This window comes from Scomber scombrus, chromosome 20, assembly GCF_963691925.1.
Source record: "Scomber scombrus chromosome 20, fScoSco1.1, whole genome shotgun sequence".
Lineage (NCBI taxonomy): Eukaryota > Metazoa > Chordata > Actinopteri > Scombriformes > Scombridae > Scomber > Scomber scombrus.
The window spans coordinates 15418883-15443174 of NC_084989.1; the positions used below are offsets into that span (position 1 = coordinate 15418883).

Genomic DNA, 24292 nt, shown 5'->3' on the forward strand with positions numbered 1-24292 from the left:
CCTTGCAGGGAGCCCTGCTATCATTAATCTTTTGCCCCTCACAACTGCTCATTATGAGATGCATCTCATCTGTTGCCAAATGCCGTGTGTGGAAAAGACTTCATGTGGATGGCTGATGATGTGTTGCCTCTGTCACTGTTATGTAAACCAAGGAGGAGGATGTTGCCCTAAACCAAATGGAACCAAAATGAGATTTGCCATGCTGGCACGGTCCGTTAGACTTTGAAGAACAGTCCTGAAAAGGACATTGTGAGCAGGGATTACCTGAGCTACCATAGTGCAGGTTCAGGTCAACATCCTCGTGTGAAGGTGGAAGAGAATAATGGACTGGCTTCACTTAGCAGCCTGAACCGTTCTATCATTTCTCTGTTGCTGTATTTACTCTATTACTGACAGCTCTGTCCGCTAACTATTGCAAGCCATCACAGTCATTTCACATTTTTTTCACGTTCTGTGATTCTCTCTCAAAGTAGAGGGAGCAAAAACCGTGAAGTAGGATTTCTGCAACAACACAAGCGTGTCCTGTGAGGCAGCAACCTACCTTTCATGCTATACGTTTCAAATTCCAGCTCTCTGGTCCAGCCAACCTCCTCTTCACCAGCAGGAGCCCTAATCAGTCCCTCCACCCTGTTTCCTCTCTCTGTGGAGTTGCCTTTCTTCGACAGCGTTTCTTTCCTTTATGGGCTTTGCTCGTCTGTCATTTTGTTTTGCATTTTTTGTTAATTTCTGCTCCTCTGCATCTGGCGTGATCTAGCGTGATGATGTAATTCTTTAGCATTTAGCATTCTCAGGACTCCATGTGTCTGGGCTAGACATGGAAGTAAAGTATTTGGCCAGAAACTTGAGGATGCTTGAACTGGGATGGACGGCAACATTTTGATTATGTTTGTACAGCTGGGCTTCTTTGGAGCCAGGACAATGGGTGGATACAGGGTTGGGCTGGCCTGATCGACTGTCACATACTCTCTACTCAAACATAGAAGTAGCTGCACACAGGAGGATTTGACCAGATTATTGAGCCTTTAGGACAACGCATACAGACATTGTACTGCTAATTTTTTCACGTTTAATTTGAACGTTTTTTTTTTTAATAACTAAACTGAAAGCCAGTCTATCTTTGGCTCATAAATTCACTTGATACTGGGCTGAACCACGCCTGAATAAGAATCCTTTCTCAAAGCCTTTTCATATGATGGAAGAACCTCCTATAGCATATTGTCAACATGAGAAGTCCCAAGGCTCTGTGTGTTAACCAGCACACAGACACACACATCCTCACAACCTGATTACATAATACGTACATATATAAGTGATATCTGCATACTTTATTCTAATCAGATACAGCACATTTAACACCCTGCTGTCTACTGAACACTAACCATTGATTAAAAGATGTCATGGGTGTTTTACAGGTTACTGTTGATTAATTCCCTTTCTAAAATGTCCTTGATTCATGTCTCTTCATCTTTCAGGTATTGTGGCGGTGCTGTTTTGTGGCTTGAGCCAGGCCAAGTACACGATTCACAATTTATCCACTGAGGGCAGGATCAGGACCAAGCAGGTAGGTTTATAGGAGATGATTGATGCCTATTTCACTGTTGTTTTCAAACAGCATTTTTCAGTCCACTCACTTTGTTCACATTGCCTTTTGATGCCAATGTTTGTGTCTTGTGCGTGTGCGCAAGCAATCATTAATTGCCATTAGTGCCCTGGTTGTTTGGTGGGTGTCTGTGTGGGAGGCCAGTCTCCAGCTATCTGCTTAAAAGGCTGAACACAAATGGAGGCCGACACACTGTCATATTGTACCGGCAAGCTTCACAGAGGAGAAAATAAATCAGAAGTACACGCATATACTCATCTATGCATTTATTATTCATTATTGGTGCCACAGTGCAGCTAACTGTTTTTCACAGAAAAGCTTTTAAAAGACTATGCAGCACAGTTGAAGGCTTTACCTATAAAGTGTATTGGCCATTCAGTTGTCAATGTATTTGTATAGAGCAGTATGTTTACTTGGCAGAATGCCTTTATCTACATTTTTTTGATTTATACATGCAGCTGCAGCTCAAAGGAAAAGACAAAGTGATTGAATGTATGCAGACACGAGTTGAATAGCTAGCAGCAGAAATATTTGTGGCATATACTCTGTGGCATCTCTTGTCCTTGTGATTTGAGGCTCTTAAGGGAAAAGGTACAGATATTCAATTAGATAGCTTCAAACCAAAGATGGTTTAACTAATAAAAACAGAAATTAATACATCTTTAATGAAATCATAACTTTCACTCAAATACAACATAAGGATCTTAATTAGCATTTGATTTTTTATGCAGAAATAACTTATTAAAATGATTCAAATTCTATTCAACTCTATAGTAAATGAAATCCAGAGTCTCTGATATGGCCTGGAACTGGAGTTAATGAGTTTTAATGCTTCTCCACCAGGAACCAAAATGAAAAAGGTTTTTAAGTGCGGAAAACCCCACTTTTATTCCTTCCACGTGTGTCCACAAACAGCATGTTTCAAATAAATAAGGAAATTATGACTAAAACCTATCTTGTGCTAAATGCATCCACATTATGGCTTTGAGCTGTTAGATGTTTGCAGTTGCTACCTCAAAGGATCGGAGAATAACATAAACACTGGATTTGTCGTGTTTGTACGACAAATCTAAGCCTGTTTGCCCATTTCAGATATGATCCAAATCCTTCACTTTCACCTCCCCACGAAACACACACACCCATGCATACACACAGACCCTCCCTGAACCCCCACCCATCTCAGATGACCTTCTCCCTCATGATCCTCTCAATCCCTTTTATAATTTGCAGCTCTTTGAAGTCTTCAGCTTCCTGGGGGAGATTTTCATCTTCAGCTACATGGGATATGTATTGTTGATGTTTCCTTGCCATGTCTTCAAAGCCCTCTTCATTTCTGGGGCATTTGTATCCTTTTCTGATACATGACGAAGCATCTTTACTTCCTGCTGCGTGGCCTTTATATTGCATTCAGACCACTGAAATAGCATTTGTTTCTGTTTACCTGTGTCTCCTCTACATTCTGTTATAATGTCTATTTGCACAATCATCTGCTACTTGATTTGACCATAGTGGTTTCCCTGTTTTTTATCTTTCTTCTCTGCTGCAGTGCAGTCCTTAAAAAAAACCAACCTCAGCACTTAAATTGCATAAGTTTGATCTAGTGAGCTCTGAAAACACCATTCAGCTGGTCACCCATGATCACCATCTCTGCAGTGCAGCTTTTGCTCCTGAATCACCTAGGAAAAATAACTTGAAATTGGTCTTTAATTATTGTTATTGCCGCATGTTTTCTGCTCTCTAGCAATGCTATGTGGAGTAAAGATGTTTGTCAGTTTGAAATAAGCTTACAGTACTTTCATTTGGATTAAACGTACAATCCCAGTTGAGGTTAAAGATTAAATCTGATTAGTTCTAGGAACTCCTGTGAAAGAGATTACTGCTGTTCATTATGGTATTTCCATCTCGTTAAAAGGGTATATCCACCCTAAAATGCTTTGACACACTGTTAGATAGCTATTTGTGATGCATATTTATTTATTTTTTGGCCATTTGTCTTATTACCAGTAACTGGTCAAATGCAGACAGCTTTTCATAAGTGATTAATTGATTAGATGAGCCACAGACTTTTAAAAAACAATCTAAAAACCAAACTGGAATAAAGTCCTCAATTTGATGGTAAATGGAGCATTTTTAGTATAATATTAAGAGATTGATAGATAATCTGACTTTACATCCAGATACTTCCAGTTTGTATATGGAGGTGTATAACTGAAAAAAAGAGGCTATCTAAAGCATCAATAGTAAATGTGAGGGAAAAAATGTCAAAAACCAAGAGCTTCTTTCTAAAATATTTTGCACTTAGACGTAAAACCCATTCAGGCAGAAATCCATCAAACAAGATGAATTAGTTTCTCCTGTGGCAGCAGCCTTTGTAGGCCGGAATGCAATGCTGCCACAATACATTATCAAAAAGCCATCAGCTCCACAATGACTCACATCAACCAATGTTTAAGTTACACTTTCATAACAGATGTCTGATAAGTCACATCTGTTGTTGTATCCATCAGCTTTGCTTCCTGAGGGGAGCAGAGGGGCAGCACTTGACTGCTGGCAACACCCTTGTACAATTGTCCTTGCCTGAGAGCTGGCATGACCATAGCGTATGCCTGAGGAAGGACTCTAGTGGCCGCACTCCAAGGAGCTGTTCTTTCACAGTCCAGTGCCCAGATGGCCAGCAATTATTATTACAATCCATCTTCCACCATAGAGTCAAAGGAGCCAGAGAAAGAGTTGACTGAGCAGATTTTTCTTTCCTCAATGCTCTTATGTTCAGTGTGAAGGGCTGCCAGCGAGAAAATGTTTGACCTGAGCCCGTTTAGCGTCCTCAATGGTGCTTGCATAACAAAAGCTTAGCGTGAAGAAAATCTGGCTAACTACACCTACTCGACTGACCCGGATGTACAAACAGGAATAAATGGAGGTTGAAGTCCTCTTGTACAGTACTAAAAGTGTCTATAAAAATGAAATAACCCCAGTGATTCAACCCTGTTAATCGCTCTTTGGTTACGCAGTAGATTTTAATCGCCATAGCTTGCAGCCCTTGCCAGTAACAATGGAGATGGGCTTTATTGGAAAAGAGGCTGAGATGAAAGTGCTTAATTACCTCCATTCAAATAGCTCAGAGGCCTTTGATAAAGAGAAATGGCTGCTTTTGGGAGCAGGATATTGCTTTTGAAAATCCATAGGGTGCATGAGATCTAATATTGACTGCAGGGTGCAAGGGAGCTCTGTTTTAGTAATAGCCCTGTCAAAATGAGGTCCCCTGCCTAAGTTATCGGTCCCTTTATTATTTCAGGCAACATATTTGGAATTACTGTAGAATGGCTAAAATTCCTTCTTGCCATGATACAAAAGCAGGGGTACCTGTTTGCACAGAGGATTTTTTGCACACTAAATTTCAAAAAAGGGTCTGAAAAAGGTTGTTTGAAAATAGTCAAAAGTGCTTGACAGATTCCTTTGCAAAGTCTCCTCTGGTTTATAGTTTTGATTTAGGTACCGTCAACAAGAAGCTACTGGTGGGTCTCAGGCTGCCATATATATATGTACAGTAACGACCAGATGTAAAGTAAAATCCAGGACAGCAGCTACATCCCAGATAGTACCGATATCCCCTATCCCCATTGCTCAGGACACTTAGCATTCAGTCCCATCCTAGGTGAAACATCAAAGTGGGTGTGGAGGGCAGAGACAGCTGGCAGAGCCTGATGGGCTTCATGCCTCGGCATGGTGCCACACTGCTGTGTTTGCATCCTAAACAGGAAATATTCAGAGATTATGGTTTTATGTGTGTGTGTGTATTTGCGTATGTGAAGGGACATGATAATATTCAGTGGTGTACTTTTACAGTCTGATCTCACAAAGAATTTGTACTTTTCAACAAAGTATGGAATTACGTGTCATTTTTGTCTCATTTGTACAAAAAGGCTAAGCTAAATCATGAATAATTTACTCTTATCTGTAATAACTTAGAAAAAAGAAAGATGGGCAATTCTAACTCTGGGGCCTGCAGGGTTTCTAATGTGTGATACAAAAATATGTGGTAGGAGAAAACACAAATTTCCATGATAGCTTGCTGTGAGTGTGTAATGACATAATTGTTCTCCTTAGTCTGCACTCAATGCATACAGCTCTCCATCTTTATATCAAGAGCATGCAGCATCTACCCTTTATCTTTCCTGCTAAACCTGGGCCGCACAACCAAGATCCCTCGCACCTTCCAGCACTTCATGATGTTTGCAGGTACTGTATACAAACTATTATAATACCAATAAACAGTATTTATTGTGTTTTGTCTTCATTTGCAGTCTCAGATTAACATTTGGACATGACTAAAAATGATCATTACTGGCCACATCTTTGGCTGCTATTGTGACAGATGTTGGGGTGGTGATGTTATTGCTGCAAGAAACTAAAACATAAAAAGTTTCAGCCAAATGTATCCCATGAAAACTCTTTAATCATTGCTTGGTCTTCACTGACTGCAGCTAATGACGTTAGTGAGGATACTGAGATAATGTGTTCCCTGTGGAAGATGCTGTCTTCAGGCTTTATAATAATTCACTACCCTCATTACGTAAGGAATTTTAGCATCAATCAATATCATCAGAATCTTAGATTTGTTTCCCCTACTAATTCAGCCTCAGCCTTTTCTATTTTGGTTGCTGTATTTTTGGCAGGCAGAGTGAATATAGCAGTGCCTCACTTTAGCATCTATGAAGCTCTGAATGGCTTGATGATGCAGGAGAAAGGAATTTTTGATGTAAAATGATGTAGGCTAGTGCAGCAGCAGCAGCATGTTCGCTGCTTGCTTGACCCACTTTACCTCTTACGTAAGAAGGTTTCTTTGTAAAAAGCCCTTGTCTTGCTATTTTTCAAAACTCCCCACCACCACCACCTCCACATCCCCCCCATCTGTTTCTCGTGGAAATAAAGGATTTGCTGTGGGAATTGTTTTTGCTTTAAGAAATATGTCACCACCGTATAGTAATCTAGAAATCTATTTTGGGGCTACTTGCTTTAGCAACTGGTCAGTGATTTGTTTTTAACAGATATACAGTAGAGTGATAGTGGGGGTGTAATCTGTTATCCATGAACAGAACTGTCTCTCTCGAATAATCATTACTAACTGGTTGTGTGGTAGTTTGATGGATGGCAGTAATTTGTTGCAGCTGTTTGCTCTGTAATGTCTTCTCTGCCCACAGGTTTTAGGGGGGCTATAGCATTTAGCCTGGCTATAAGAGACACACGCACAGAAGCGAGGCGCACCATCCTCACCACCACTCTGCTGCTGGTCAGCTTCACCATCGGGGTGCTGGGTACGGCTGCTGATCCCATGCTGCGCTGTCTGGACATCAGGTTAGCGCTAACATCTCACAGAGTGACACAGTCAATATGATGCAAGTCAAACATATTTCCCTGACTCTCCATCTGTCCTTCTCATTGCATCATTTGTGGTGTAAGAATACAGACAGACACAGCTTAATTAAGCAAGGCACAGCAGGTTTATTTATATAGCACATTTCAGCAACAAGGCAATTCAAAGTGCTTTACATCAAACATTGAAAAGACTGAGACAAAGTGCAAAAGAAACCCACAGAAGAACACTGAAATACAATAAAAAAAACAGTCATTGAAGAGCTAGGAGAAAATAAGATAAAAACAAACTAAATAGAATAAGACAGGTTAAAATACAAGAATGAAAATGATTGTGCAGTGTAAGAAATTAATAATTATTTGATTTAATCAAAGGAAGCAGCAAACAGAAGAGTCTTCAGCCTTGATTTAAAAGAAATCAGAGTTGCAGCAGACCTGCAGCTTTCTGGGAGTTGGTTCCAGATATGTGGTGGTAATTAGACCTAATTAGAGGCATTCAGCTCACTTAATATGCAACAGATCTTTGTAAATCTTTTCTCTGCATGTTTGAATTCTGCCTCTCCCTCCTCCTCTTGCTGTTCAACCTCATACAGGCACTTAGCTCTCTGCTCTCTGCCCTCCATTAGTGACTACTACAGCTGGTGTACAGGGCAAAGCAGGTCTGCAGGTTCCTGGAAACACGTTACAGAGCAGATACATTCAAGTGCAGCTTGCCAAGCTGTTCACATAAGCCCATGCATACACAACTGTAGATACATAATGAGAACACGTAGTGAGGACAACTACAAGTCTCTTATTTGATTTTTCTGGTCCGCCATTTTGGAGGCCCTCTGTAAACTCTTATTCCTGCTCCAAGGAGCAAGGAGAGCAGCCCTCACAGAAGCCTTTTATCGGCCAACATGCCCCATATTTGATATTAGCTACTGATTGGATGCTGCAGCTGATCGCACTGATTTGATCCATCACAACATCACTGAATGGAGACAGATTACAGATTAAAGTCAAGTGTATCCCTCTCAAGTTTGATTTTATTTGTTTTCAATCTATTCTACTGTTAAAAATGTGTTAATTTTCAGTCTGATCAACAAAAGAACCATAAACAACTTTCTTCATTTATCTTTTTATGATCTGTTATTTCCCCCTGTTAACTTTTATTATATAAATATTATTATTATATTATGAGTTACATAATTTCTATTTTTCCTGACACATTTAGCCCAATGGCATCCTATTAATATTTTGGGGTTATTAAATAATGTATTCACAGTCAAAATATCAATAAATACAGATGCAAATAATTAATAGATAATATAAACACGCTCTGCCAGTAGAAATGTTTTCAGTGCCTCTGAGCAGGAAAAAGTACACAGTATAAATACAGAATGCAGGTTCTTATTCATGTGCAGGTGTTTGTCAAACAGGTAACAGGCTACAGAGAGAAAACAGCTGCTCCGGCAGTGATAACTGCACCTTTTATTAGTATTAGCACAGTGAACATATGTGCAGACACAAACTACATTAAAAGTCTACAGCTGTTAAAGCCGACTGACAGCTGATCCAGCTGTGATCAGCTGCAGCCGTCACCAGAAACAAACGTCACTTCACATGATGCTTCAGAGGAGAGGACGTCGCATTTCTCTAAAAACACATTTACCTTGTTTCCTCTCTCTTCACATGGTTTCCTTGCGTTTTGTGTTTTTTTTTTTCTTTTAAAGTCTGCGTACTATCTGTGATTCGAGGCCAGTGGGCGATAATGATTAAGGAGTGCAGAAGAGGCGTGAAGGATGCAAGGCAGTAATTAGATACTTATATTATTAAAGTGTAATCTATGGCCCAGATCACATTGGTATAATTGACTCCCACAGTCTTTCAAGGCAGTACTTTTGAATCTCCTGTGGCTTTCAGTGTGTGCGTGTGTATATGTATGTGTGTACATTACATACTGTCAGTGCTGCTTAATGTAACAGTGAGTGAAATGTCCTGAATGTGTAGAGATCAGGCAAAAGCACATATCTCCTATTCTGGATATTTAAGTAACAGAAAAGAGGTTGTAAAGAACAGCACTAGTGAAAAACAAGAGACTGCTCTAAAAGGAAAATAATAAAATCAAGTTCAATAAAAATTTAAATTACTCATGGAAAGGAATTTATGGATAGCAATAACCTGTAGTCAAAAGCAAATACATAAAAAATAAACAATCCTTCTAAAAAATGCCTTCCCAAGACATTTTTTTGCACATTAAAACACCCTGTCCCGAAGTTACAAAATATGGACAGTGAAGCAATTTGTATTGTGAAACAAAAACCTGGAGCTGCTTTATTGTTAATGAGTTGCAGATTGGCTTTGGTAATTCAATCAGCCAAGTTATTTGTTTGAGCTTTTACAGCCAAATAAGCTTCATTTCATTGTAATGCTAACATTTATGAACCAGACACCAAGATCAAACACCAATATCTCTGTCTTAACCCCCCTGGGCATTGGATTTGTGTCCACAATCACGGGTCTTTTGTTCAGTGTCAGTTGAGCAGCTTAAGGAATTTTGACTTTGTGGTCTAGATCCTATCTTGACCAAGACTGAACTGTGTAAGAGTTCAGGGTCTGAGAATGTACCCAGTGACTTCCAAATGCTGCTGGAATCTGGTTTTGGCAGATAAACTCCAAAGGGTCACCCATTATTGGTATATTAACTAAATGTTAAAAGAATACATGAATGCCTTTTCTAATCAGCATGCAGTCTCACTGGCTGAACAGTGAATTAGGCATTATTTAAAAGAGTTGCGCCTATTATAGAACTTAATGTTTTAAATCTTTATGTATTTCTCACTCATATTGCATATTTTTGAGTAAAAAAGTTCAACACTTTAGCAATCAGCTCTGTGTCTTCTGGATTATGTGGTTGTGGCTTGGTCAGATTTGTTTCACACTAGCATCTTCCTGGCTGGAGAATGATAAAATCATCAAAGCACTGCAGGAAACTGAACTTCATGTGAACAATTGGTGGAATAACCCTTTAAATTCAGATTGAAAGGTGTAAATTTGTGACATCAGCTTTTCCGAGAAAAGCTAAGAGAAAACACAAATCCACAAATCTCTTGTGCAAAACACAGTATTGTTCTGACTGTGGTAGACAATAGCACGCTTATGTGTGACTCTATTACTCATAGTTTGAAGCCAATTGTTTTTCTATTATCACATGTGCAGCCTGAAATACATACAGTAGATTAGATTGGACTAAGAGATGCGCTTAATTTTGCCCGAGGAAAACATGAGACCATTGAATTTGATTTGTTGAAACAGTGGCAATAGTGAAGAATGGGAACACAAAACCAAACATGCCCATTTTGAGCAACACTATGTGTAGAATACAAAAACAAGAACCAATGATTGAAACAGTTAAAGTCGCCATATCAAGCCTCCAATAGAAACATTTTCAACTTAAATACAGTGAAGAACTCACACTGCAACAGACTCACTAATGAACACAACACTGTCTCTGTCACACCACAACTTTTGAGTACAAGTTTAAGGAGTTGTCTACTCAATGTTGTCACCGGTCCCATTAATACAGAAATGTGCACGTAGTTCTGGAGCTTTTGGAAGCTATATTTATCACTAATTAATGCAGCGTTACTCGACCTGTGATACAGTCACATTTTTAACATCCCAGCATTTAAGGGCATATTAGGCTTGTACTTCATCATCAGCATATGCATAGTATACAGATAAAAGAGTAAATTCCATCCAAACCTCCCCTGTGGATTAAGTATTGTTTTTATCGGTACTTGTAAATATTCTGCTGAGTTTTTTAAAGACTGTGCTGCTCTGCACCAAGGTTCAGCTGTCATCCCTGGACACAAAATTGCAACATTAAGTAGATTGGTTGGTTGGTTGAGCTTGCACTTGGATTTGCACTTCAATTAAAATAGAGCCATTTGTTTTTATATTATTATTATTATCATCTTTAATTTTAGGCATTTTTGTTGCATTCCGAAGTCTGCTGTTTCGCCTCCTGTAGAAAAAAAGCTACCATTAACCGACAAATGTGTGGGTTTGTGCTCTGGAAAGCAAATGTCTCTGGAGGTTGGGCTTGGTTTTTTGCAACAAGCGTGACAATGTAGAGGAGAGAATGAGAAGCAGCGAAAAGAAAAATGACGATTATACAGTTTCATGGTAAGCTGTGTTCAGATATATCAATAATTACTATCACAGCACAATACAGGAAAATAGTATTTTCATTACTGTATGCGGTTAAGTGTAAATAATCACTTTATTTTGCAGCGGCATGATGAAACTCTCAAGTGTGAGCAATAATGTACCTTGAAATTGAGACTGAAATGGAGAGGAACAGAGAGGAGTTGGCGAGAGGAAGGGAGGCAGACAGTCTTGTCTTTAAAAGCACATTTTGTCTAGTGTGCTGAAGTCTGACTGAACAGTGAGCTCAGTGAAAACTGAGGTAGTTTTCTTTTTTCACTGTACCGTTCTCATCTGGGTTCAGTCTTAACCATCTTTGTAAACGTGCAGCACATGAATTTCACATTAGTCTGACAGACAGCTCACCCGTCTCAGCTTGGCTCATCCCTATATGGCATGAATTTCTGAGTGCGCCGGTTGAATCAGGTTGAGCAAACACTGCTACACATACTATATCAAAATAGGTCTTTCCTTTAAGCCTGAGTTATTGAAGCTGAACTGTTATTCTTGACTTGTAAATGTTCTAATGCACACTTTTTGGTTGGAAAGTCCCTCTGTTGACATATCAGAGATTACTGGTTCACGTTGGGCAAAGGTGATAAAAAAAGAGGCATATGTACCACACTGATAAAATGTGACAGAGATTCAATTATTTAGTTTGTCTTGCCTTCTCAAATCTGCAAAAAAACAACATCTTTCATCACTTTTTTCCTTCATGGGCAAATTAGATAAGGCAGACTGGAAAATATAGATATCCATCCCTATTTCCTGTATATACAGTGCAGGAGTGCAGACCAGCCTGCTTTGCTGCACATACACACTCACAACCAGCACCAAATTACTTGTGATACCACCTTTCTTGAGCAAAAGAAACAAAAGACATTTTAGTGTCTCTTTCTTTTATTTGATGCCTGAAGTGGTAGGTCTTTTGAGAAAGTAACCCAAAAAAATACTGGAGTAATTTCACACAGAGTACAACTTTCAAACACTCCTACAAAATCATTTCAGAGATGGAATGGAAGTTAAATTTGCTCCAGGTGAAGAGATTTAATGTATTATTCACTGAAATGAAGTCTTTCAAAGTTGTAACTTGTCCCTTCACTTCATACAGTCAAATGAGGGAAGGGAGATGAAAGGGGGGAAGTGGAGGTGGGAGTTTGGGATGTGAAGTGAGGAAAACAGAGCTGTTCTCTGAAACATGACAGCCCTGAAGGCTCAACGCACTGTACTGTGGTTGGCTCCAGAGATGCAATGACTACTCACAAAGACAGCAGTGTCATGGGGATAGAAATATGCAGGCAGGCGCAATATTCAGGACACATATCCGCCGGTATACATATCACAGAAATGTGCAAGGGGGGTGGGTGTGAGCTAAACCAGTAATGTAACTGGGGCTGGTAAAACAAAACATTTAAGTAATACAGTATATACTTTAAATAAAGTGTCTCTATTACAATTCCACTCAAGAGTTGTGTGTTTGTGTCCAAACTTTTGACTGGTGGTTTGGTTTCATTGTTTTTAGTAAGTGGTTCCCCAAACCTGGTGTTAATCAGCTAATTATCGATGGACTGAAGAGTGTGTATCTGCACTACTCAAGAGTATGTCAAAAATCATTAAGCTCGGTTATTAGTAATTAGTTGTATTTTTGTTTGCTTTTCACTTTTTGTTTTTTATATTCAAAAGGGTTTTTTTGTTAAACACCCCAATTCGACACTCAGCATTAGTTTTAAATCCTTCTGTAATTTTAAATGTGTCTATGTGTACATGTGCACCCAACAACATTATGCACAGAGTGGCTGTGTTTGTGCTAAGGCGTAACTACACTCAGCTACACGACTCCACCCGTCTTGCTCAGGGCAATGAAATGACTGAACAAGAACAGGAGGGCAAAGAGATGCCTCTTGTGCTGCTGAAACTGGCAATCTGCCAGTGTTTGTGCCTCCACAAGCTTTGCACCATCATGAAAAATAGTCTTGTTTGCTTCCGACATCTAAGTCACAATTTTTTAAGCCACTAGTATGATGACCTCTTGTTAAGATTGAAATAGTTTAAAATGCAACATTACTGTTTTCAGAGGTAAAACTCCACTAAAACAGCAACTATTTGAGACAGCTTTTTTTCCTCTTTTAAAAAAAATCATTTCTAATAAAACATACTAAAAACACTGATACGTTTCTCAAAAGTATCAAAAGATTGAAAGACCCATTGTCTGTTTTCAACAGACATTGCTATTGTGCTGACGAACAGCATTGTTAAATGACAACAAATAACACTGCAGTGTTTAAAGTACAATTCCTCTGTGTTCTGTTTGTTTCTGTCTTTGTCTTTTCTTTTGCCGTGTCTAACTCTATGCACAAGCAGTATCAGAAACACTCAGAAGCACGCACATGCAATGTCACAGTGCCGGTTCTCCGTCTCGCCCCGTCTCCTTGGCTTTGATGACGGCTGGGGGTGGCAGGCCATCCCTAGGGAGATCTGAGACCCAGTCACAGTGAGCAGTCTGGGGCCCCTAGGCTTTGAACATTGGCCAGTCATGTCATTTTCAAGCCCTTTCAGTTTGAATATCATTATTTTTCTTCCAACCAGCACAGACTAATAGTTTTATTATACTTTTAACATTTGTGCATTTGTGGTAGCAGTACACTAGCTGTAGATAAACAATAGTTATCACTGTGTGTTTACTACAGTCCTTTATAACTAATCTCTGCTTTCCATACATAATGTCACTCAAAGGGTAGGTACTGTTTAGGTATAATTTTTTAATTTGCATACTCCATGGAGCGAGTGATTGAAAGACATAACAAGCTGAGAAAATCACATGCAACCCATTACCTCTGTAAAGTTCTTTGAGATTATGTTATTTCAAAATACGTCACGGTTGCTACAGAGGGCAACTAGTGTAGGACAGGCGGGAGGCCTTGCTCTCTTTGTGTATAATCGTTTGTGTGTGTGTGTGGGTGTGTACATAAATAAACAGTGTTCAAAAGTTGGAGGCTAAGACGTAACAGCTGGAGCGCGGCCTAATGACTGGCCTGTTTGTTTTGAGTGGACAGATGGATGGGTGGAAAAATGTGTCTCTGATGTCACTCGCTCTCCTTCATGCCCCACTGACCTCTTATATCTCTCTCTCTCTCTCTCTCTCTCTCTCTCTCTCTCTCTCTCTCTCTCTCTCTCTCTCTCTCTCTCCTTTGACATCCATCTGCCTGTAGAGCATTGATAACACGTGTGCAATTGTGAGCACATTGTAAGACTAGAATAAGACAGGTAAAGGCTACACCCACCCACCCACCCACACACACACACAGGCACACACCCCCTCCCCTCTAATATGTAGGCATTACAGACTGAAGGAGAGAGGAAAGTCACCCACATATCCTCATGTACACACTGTCCATAATAAAAAGATGTCAACGTGATTGGATGGAAGATACTTCAAAGGACTCCAAAGATGAATGACTCCAGCATAGGTTTGTGCCTCCTGATAAGGAAAGGAGACAATAAGACAGAGGAAAAGAGTGATAGAAGCTTAAATCTTGTCTTCTCCTTCATTGGTTATATTCTTTATTGTGTCCAGTCAAATTGATTGCTTCATTGCCAAAGGAAATAGGGAAAATGTAACAGAAATGTGAATTAGAAAACCAATCTATATACACTGTAGCTAGGTTGACTTTGGAGCTTAGAAATGAGGGGAAAAAACATTCTTGCTTGCTTTAAAAATGTATGAACATATGATTTAATGGAATATCTAATGCAGTATTTTTTGCACAATAGCTTTCTGTGAAGTTTTCTTTTGTCCTGTCTAGAATGGATCAAGGAGGGTCCGGTGATTGTCTCTATGCTGATCCGATTTGTCAAGCAAATAGCTTCTGTCTGATTTGTACACATTGAACTTTTTTATGTCTACAAAAACACATTAATTATTAATGTAGCCTGATGATCCGGTGATGGATTGGAGCTATGATACTGTTCCCAGAACACTTTGTCGCCATTATTTATCAAAACAACCTGGAGTTCTGTTTCTCCGCTCTCTTCATTTCCTCCTCACTTTTTTTCTTCCTCTGTTCCTCCTTAGGTGATTTTTCTCTCCCTTGCTGTACTGAAAGTTAAGTCTCATTTCTCATTACATTGAGCTCAGCTCCAGTTGGCGACATGGTTTAGAAGTGCAGCACTAAGTCACAGCGGAGCCCTGCAAGTTCAGCCAGCCGCACCAACCATTGATTATGTCTCCCAAGTGTTGAAGAACCAAGCTTCATTTTAACATTTCAGACGGCTCTTTTCTCAGTCAGGGAAAAGGCTATGCCATTAGAATTCAGCCGGTCCTCGTCCGACAGTGGCTCCCTACTCTGAGTCGACACAACACCGAGCCTTCATCTGCTATTTCTGTCTTTTCCAGGCAGCATAGCATTGTCATCATAAGCGTCTAAGTAACTCTGTTTTGCTAAAGGCTGAAGTTGCCTATGTACTACACACTCATTCTATATTCATGAAGGAGGAAAGTATCAGTGCAACTTGTTGGGTTTTAGGATATTGCTTTTGTGATACATTTGGTGTCTGAAGACAGGCTTGTTTGCAGGATAAGAAAGACCCTAATTGAGGATGTTACTGTTGGGAATGTAATGAGAAAGATGGAGGCTGGGAGAGGCCAGTGAATTATTATTCTGATGGTGATCAGACGTGAAACATTATCTCTTCACATTAGCTTGCCAGGGTTTGTGTCTGTGGCACCAGATACAGATAGTGCTCTCTCACCTCAAGTATCAACACTCCTGTGTGAGTTGATAGTTGAGCTGTGTGTGTGTGTGTGTGGGTGTGGGTGTGGGTGTCTGGGTGTGTGGGTATAAACAATAAAAAAGGGTAGCGCTTCATAGAGTGTGTATGTGCTACTGTTAATGCAGAGCTCTCCTCTGACACACAATTCAATGGGTTTTTCTCTCACAGTGGATTGATAGTCGTGGCGGTGTGCAGAGAGACTGGACAGATTGCCGTGGTAACCGCTTCTGTCAGATCAGCCAATACGGCGAGTTTATCAGGTGGAGATTGACTCTGAACGGGGGTCTCGTACATTGGAGTCCTGTGCTCCAGCTTCCACTAAAAAGGCCCAGAGGCACGGCCTAATGGATGTGACGTCAATACGGAGAGGGAGGTGGAGGGCCATTAAAAAGAGCATCAGGGCAATAAAGGTATCCTTTTCTGTGTGTGTGGGTGTGGGTGTGGGTGTTGGTGTGTGTTAGTTTGTGTGTGCCTGCTTCTCTGAGTGTATGAAGGCAGAAAGATCTCTAAATACACTGCCAGAGAATTTGCATGAGTAGCCTACTATATGTGAATGGGATACACACAGATATGAAGTGATTTCTTGCAGAGTATTTTTATGTTTGTTTAAACGAGATCTCAGATAGACGCCACAACGCAGCAGCAAGGGAGAGAGGTGGAAGAGAAAATATAGCAAGAACATCAGTATGTGCTGTGTGTATCTCTGGCAGGTGTCTGTGGGCTGAAAGAAGATCCACACGAGTATGAATAATAAAACAGACATGGGGTGCCTCCGCTGCACACTCTCACAACATGCACAAATGCAAATGCACACAAATGAACACATTTTACCACTCTGCTGGTGGGTGAACAATGCTTTAAGAATGTGGTCAGCATGGAGTCCGCTGAAGGAGGGGGGAAAGTGGTAATGAGGGTTGATGGATGGTCCTGATGGAGCTAAATTTACAACACTGCAGAGAGCTGTGGAGGTAGCTGAAGAAAGTGTGCTCGAAACACTTTGGATCCTAACGCTGCATCACTGTGTATCGTTTACGAGGAAGCCACGGCATCTGTTTGTGTGGGAGAGTTGTGGGGGCTACTCTTTGGAAGCAGAGAGCACTAATGAATCCAGCTTACCCAGCATCCCTAGCTGCCTAGTGACCTCGCCTCTCAATCACTCTCAATGGGCACCTCTTATTTATAGAGCCATTATTTTTAGAACTCTATAATTTCAGCCCTCTGCCTCTCGAAGAATTAACAGAAAGAACATTGAAGGGGAAGGATGGGAGTCAGAAAATTGGAGGCAGAGAGACAGCCTGAAAAGATGAAAAGATTGTGAAATCCATTTAAATCAAGTTCATTTTGTACTCATAAAAGAAAATTCATGGTTTCCTTTTACAACTGGGCCTCTCCCTCAATCTAGCCTTCATTCTGTCAGTTATGAAAACACTTTGCTCACTAAGTTAATTGCTGAGGCCTTTGAATGCAGCACGAGCAAGAGAGTCTGGGGCAAGAAACACGAGAGGTCAGACAGGTTGTTAAATTTAGCTATAATATCTAAAACACTTAATGTACTTGGAATTGAACCCAAAATAGAGCTCACCCAAAGTGCTGCTTATACCAACATCATTGCATTTAAGATGAAAAGTTAACAAGACATAGTACAGCCATGCTAGCGACTCTGTGAGGCTGTGCCTATGCAGAGCTAAATGCTACCATCAGCAGGCTAACATGCTCAACCTGACTAGCAAATGTTAGCATGCTTAGCTAAGGTGTTGGACATGGTACATTACTTTCTAAACATCAGCCTTATGAGTGTGAGCATGTTGCACCACCATGTTTCCACAGTTACATAGAGTAGTCATAACAAACACTCACTCTGGAGAAGGCCTTATGCATTTTGCCTAAATTTCACAGCCACTGCAGGTTCTCCTTAATGCTTTGAAGGGGAAAGTGAAGGGGAGGGGAGATTGGTTTGATGCAATCTGCACCCTCACCACTTGATGCCACTAAATCCTACACACTGGTCCTTTAAGGAACATGCAAATGGAGGTACAAGCTGGTGACACTGTGTCACCCTTGTGAGGCATTCATGATTTTCTGCCCATCACATGAATGATGTTTGCCTTCCCAAGGGTTGAATCCTTGCCTTTTTTCTTTGATTGGTACTGTGAAATCCAAGATCCCCAATGTGTTTTTTGTTTGGTCCCAACTGCTTGTTCTTAAGGCTGGAAATCATTGGCCAGAAAGGGAACAACAGCATTATTATTATTATACTCCCAATACACAGATGAAAAAAGAGAGGCAGATTTAATGCTTCAGCAGAATGGGCACACATAGAGAGAAAGGAGGGAGGGGGCATAGACAGAGAAATGGATGTAGACCAACTTACTATGAAACAATCAAGTGAAACGAGAGAGCGAGTGCAGGAAGGCGGTCATTTATTCAGTCCTGAAAGCCTCCGAGGTTTGGCACTGCACAAATCAAGTCCATGAAATCAAATCTTCATCGAAGGCAACTGTGTGAAACTGTTATGTAACTGGTACATAGCTCAGGGTGAGACTTCACCCACAGAAATGTGTGTGTATGCATGCTCTACATCTGCGTGCATGACCTCCTGTCTTTTTTTCTAACCCTTCTGACTTGGACTGTAGACCCCAGACTTCAGGCAGAAGAATGGACTTGGCAGGCTTTTACTTGGCCATCTGTTCTTGTGGGATGTGGTCAGTCTGAATTAAGCCCTTCTGTGTATTTCACACACATAGATACACAATCCCATCCTATTTCTATTGGCTCGTGCACTGTATTTCATTGAGCCTCTTTTACACACAGCGTCGGAGTGCATCTGGCTGTCCAGTCTGCCGTGGCCATGTGTCTGGACTTCTGTTCAGAGGGTCTGTGGTTTCAGGGAGTAAAAAGGGGAAGGAGGGGGTGGCGGTGGTGGTGGTGATGGGGAGAGCTCATATCGATTCATACCCTCTAGTAACGCGCCAAGAAGCTGCTTTCATAATCCTCCCTCCTAAATAATTCACCACTCGCCCTCAAAATTTCATCAGCACCTACATATAGAGAACAATCTCCACAGCAGCAGCAGCAGCAGCAGTGTTGTGAAGGAGTTAGTGCAGCAGAGTAAGGGGGGGGTGATGAGGCAGCAGATGAGTGAGCAGGTGGGAGATAGTGGTGTGATGATACCCCTGTCCAAAACCAAAATTAGCTATTACAGAACACTAATGCAGCTGCAACACATGCATCTGCACATTTACAGACGTGACAGCATACCAGCTCTGCACCCGGAGGGTGCAAGACAGTGATTTGACACCTCATCTGATTTGTGGAGCTGATTCAACTAATGGTCATCCAGAGCAGCTGGCTGCTATGGCCTGCGATTTCCCCATCTTCTCACCACTTGCTTCATCTCACCACCTTTCCTGTCATCCACTGCTGTCTTACCTGTGTCAGTTCAGTCAGGTTGAAAAAGAAGCTACACAGTGGTCACAATGTCACTTTGTAATTCTCTATCTAATGCAGGTTTAATTTACGTGCCTATATCAAGCCTGAGGTGAAGCACCAAAATAAAAAAGTAGGCCAATGTTGCTGTAAAAAGACAAAGAAATCCCTCCACTCTGCTCTGCAGCAGGAAGCAAGAAGCCATTAGCCCAGTGCCACATACTGTACAGTCTAACACACAAAAAAACAAGCTGATGCAGTTGCTTCGTCATGTTAACCCATATAGCCATGAGTCCTTTCTCTGAGATTCTCCTTTTATATTAAGTTGGCGCCAGCAGACACTGTCCTTGATCGTCTACCATGAAAAAATAGCACTGTCCAAATATAACAAACAAACTCAGCATCTATATTTCCCCCAGTGGCTGCCATGGAAGAGTTTCCCCAGTGTTACGAAAGGAAGCACTTGATCGCTCATCCTTGAGGAAGTTTTGGCAAGAGTGAGACAAAGGAAGAATAAAGGAGAAACGAAGCGACGTAAAGGGATTCGTTCTGTCCCCAAATTATGTTCTGGCAGCTGAAATAGACTTCCAGGCAAGCGCCATCAGAGTAGTCCACTTACTGAAAGGTTCATCTACCACCTTTTTCTTGAAATTAACTGGTTTTCATTAACCACATCCCTTTTCATTATGATTTCCCAGCCGACCGTTGCACATACACACACACACCAGGGAACAGTAATGCAACAGGCCATTACTGTATTTTCGAACACTTTGCTAGTCATTAACAATCATTAAACAGCTTGGGCTTTTTAGAGCAATTCAGTGTGGACCTGACTGAGCCTGCGAGAGACTTTGGCATAGATGTCCATATTTGTGTGCAGCTAACCATTGCACATATTCTTTAATAGTTCTTACTGATGGCAAACTCTAGACATCTGAGGAGGTAAATACAACATGGCATTGCTTGAATTCCCCTTCTGTGCATCTTGTAATAATACTAACCAAACACAGAGCATAACTAAAGCATTTGAATAGCTATTACACATTTGCCTTCCATGACTTTATTTCCATGCCAATAGTGAAAGTTTTATTGGGGCTGAGCTTGTGAGCTAGTAATATATCTGTGTAGTAATGTATTTGTCAAAAGAAATGTTATTATTACTTAAGGGTAGTAAATCTGCACCACCAAAATTGGCTGCAGTTCATTTCTTTGAAAGCAATAACTCACCTCCCATTTTTGTGAGTAATCACAATAGCATTGATGTCTGTAGAGAGCAAACACTTTCACATTTTTTTATCTTAAAAAGTGAGCTTAGAATTTAAAAAAAAGAGAGTGAACCAAAAAATGAACAAAATAACTTTGGGGAAAACAAAACATCCAACAATGACTATATATTGTTATGCTATGCAATGCTATATGCTTATATTAAATAAAATGTGATACTAGTTTAATAGATAGACCTAGATTTTATCCTCCTGGGCAAAGACTGTTATCTAGCTCTTCACTGCCAATTTTAGCGATTCCCTGTACCCCCCAAGGACCACTGCACTAAGTTTAGGTTGTATTCCTATTCCATGTGGAGATGTCCAGGTGGATGTTGGGAAAAGGGAAATGAATTCTGTGTGATAATAATATCTTTGGCTCCCACTGCCTCCTCTGCTCCACAGGGATCCATCTGGCTGAAATGCTAAAAGAGTCCCTTCCTGCTAAACTGACATCATTTAAAAACACTGATGGCTGTCAGCTTCACTCTTCTGAAATTGACAGTTAAAAATGTGACAAACTATGAGAGACATTCTAAGACAGAGAAATGATCCAGTACATTTGCAGTTTTGAATGTATTGTTTTTCTTCAATCCTACTGTACATGAAGCTCAGGCAGATCCTAATACTAGATTGACATGATACAAGAGAAAATGCATCAGTGGCTAATTGTGTGGCAATATCAGTCAGTTGGTCTGTCGATCAGTCAGAAATATTTCATTAACTGTTGTATGGATTGCCACAAATAGATAATTCCTACTTTTAAATTAAATTTTAAAATTCTCACATGGTGGTATTATTACCTGTAGTTAATTTAAAGCTTTTATATTAAATGTTCAATTACCACAAGTGCATTTTATCAATACATGATCAGAATATAATAGATCTTTATTGTCATTGCAAGTATACAATGAAACTGTTTGAGCAGTCCAATGCAGCATTCAAATATAAAATATAAAATAAATTAAAGCTGCGAGCAGCGTTGGGCGGGACCTCGCCCCCTTGCGCACGTCGGGCCGCGGCGAAGTGGAAAAGTTTCCGTCAGTTGCATTCAGACGCATTCAGACCCGGGCATTTATTGGACACTGCAATAAGTAGATACACGTTACACACACCATCTCTCTCTCTGTATGTGTAGACATTTAGACTGAGCAACTGAAATGAACTGCCACTTTGATGAGTCAAACAGGAGAGGAACTTATTTCCAGTGAAACCTGTAGATATGTTTGTAGTTCATGCTCATGTAATTCGTGTTTGATCTAGACTTTGACAGCAATGTCAGTGAAATAGTTGACAGACTGCACAGATATCTAAAATCATAATAATACAGTCAATAAACTTGAACTAGAATCAAAAAACTTCCTTATCAGGTATCATGACAAGTTTTCTCCACTGGGTGGCACACTAAGACCACAAATGAACATACACACACACAGTCGTTGCCATGGTAGTTAACGACTGGAGCGCATGAGAACAGAGCATGCACAGACAGCAGTACTGATTGAATGGGAGAGGAACAGTGTGCGCATGCGGGTCCACAGATCAAAAAGTATAAAACATAGCCAGACCAAATTACACACATCTATAGATGAGACTTGTGGCTACATTTTGAAGTTTGAATGGGGTCTGTAACTGAAAGTATGCAGGAATAATATATACATTTTGAAAAGCCTGAAAAATCATCGAAGATCCCACATGTAACGGCGAACTGTGCACTTCCTGTTGGATTTAGGTCAGGGGTGTCAGCGCGTGATTTGTAGGTCTTGATAAGACAAACAATTGAGTTTTGGTTTGATCTTTCTACGACATTACTATCAGGCGTAGTGGCCGTTTTACTGTTTCTAGGTGGCGCTAGAGAGTTCGACGTTGTTTTTTTTCCATTTTATTGAACTTATGGCCAGACCTGATGTGCATTCCACATTTGGTGAGTTTTGGAGCAGGTTTAGGGGGTCAAATTAAGGCGCAAAGAGGCGGTTTAAGAAACATAATAATAAATGGCACACTAAGACCACAAATGAACCTGGCTGAGCCACACGCACAGTCGTTGCCATGGTAGTTAACGACTGGAGCGCATGTGAACAGAGAATGCACAGACAGCAGGCAGAGTACTGATTGAATGGGAGAGGAACAGGGTGCACATTTGGGGCCGCAGATCAAAAAGTATAAAACATAGCCAGACCAAATTACACACATCTATAGATGAGACATTTTGACGTTTGAATGGAGTCTGTAACTGAAAGTATGCAGGAATAATATATATATTTTGAAAAGCCTGAAAAATCGTTGAAAAACCGACATGTAACGGCAAATTGTGCACTTCCTGTTGGATTTAGGTCAGGGGTGTCAGCGTGTGATTTGTAGGTCTTGATAAGACAAACAATTGAGTTTTGGTTTGATCTTTCTACGACATTCCTATCAGGCGTGGTGGCCATTTTACTGTTTCTAAGTGGCTGAAAAATCGTCGAAGATCCCTCATGTAACGGCAAACTGTGCACTTCCTGTTGGATTTAGGTCAGGGGTGTCAGCGCGTGATTCGTAGGTCTTGATAAGACAAACAATTGAGTTTTGGTTCGATCTTTCTACGACATTCCTATCAGGCGTAGTGGCCGTTTTACTGTTTCTAGGTGGTGCTAGAGCCGTTTTACTGTTTCTAGGTGGCGCTAGAGAGTCCATTTTGGCACTTTTGGGGTTCATTTTTCCATTTTATCAAATTTATGGCCAGACCTGATGTGCGTGTTGAATTTGGTCTGTCCTGGAGCATGTTTAGGTGGTCAAATTTAGGGTCAAAGTGGCATGAGACATTCCTCCCATTCATTGTCTATGGGAGCGTTTTGGCAAGGGTTTTTGGGCACTTGACCTTTGAGGGCTTCTAAAATCCAAACCGGACGAGTAATGGAAAAGTTGTTCAGATCGTTTGTGCAGCAGGGTGTGCTCAGTCAGCTATTTAAGTTTGAAGCCGCCACGATGAACGCCCTCGGACAAGATAGCGTTTGTAGCAGGCCAAGAATCGTCAAAAATCCCACATGTAACAGCAAATTGTGCACTTCCTGTTGGATTTAGGTCAGGGGTGTCAGCGCGTGATTTGTAGGTCTTGATAAGACAAACAATTGAGTTTTGGTTTGGATTTTTCTACGACATTCCTATCAGGCGTAGTGGCCTATTTAGTGTTTCTAGGTGGCGCTAGAGAGTTCGACGTTGTTTGTTTTTCCATTTTATCGAATTTTTCGCCAGACCTGATGTGTGTTCCGAATTTGGTGAGTTTTGGAGCAGGTTTAGGGGGTCAAATTAAGGCGCAAAGAGGCGGTTTAAGAAACATAATAATAAATGGCACACTAAGACCACAAATGAACCTGGCTGAGCCACACGCACAGTCGTTGCCATGGTAGTTAACGACTGGAGCGCATGTGAACAGAGAATGCACAGACAGCAGGCAGAGTACTGATTGAATGGGAGAGGAACAGGGTGCACATTTGGGGCCGCAGATCAAAAAGTATAAAACATAGCCAGACCAAATTACACACATCTATAGATGAGACATTTTGACGTTTGAATGGAGTCTGTAACTGAAAGTATGCAGGAATAATATATATATTTTGAAAAGCCTGAAAAATCGTTGAAAAACCGACATGTAACGGCAAATTGTGCACTTCCTGTTGGATTTAGGTCAGGG

The 24292-nt window shown here is 40.7% G+C and overlaps 1 protein-coding gene across 1 annotated transcript in view; it reads left to right on the top strand.

Moving 5' to 3' along the window:
• LOC134002250 (sodium/hydrogen exchanger 9-like) overlaps nucleotides 1-24292 on the top strand; it is a 60088-nt gene that overhangs the window by 20210 nt on the left and 15586 nt on the right. Inside the window, exons 9-12 of the mRNA XM_062441560.1 lie at nucleotides 1473-1561; nucleotides 2831-2944; nucleotides 5728-5839; nucleotides 6802-6955. Coding sequence (XP_062297544.1) covers nucleotides 1473-1561; nucleotides 2831-2944; nucleotides 5728-5839; nucleotides 6802-6955 — 469 coding nt within the window. The remainder of the gene's footprint in view (nucleotides 1-1472; nucleotides 1562-2830; nucleotides 2945-5727; nucleotides 5840-6801; nucleotides 6956-24292) is intronic.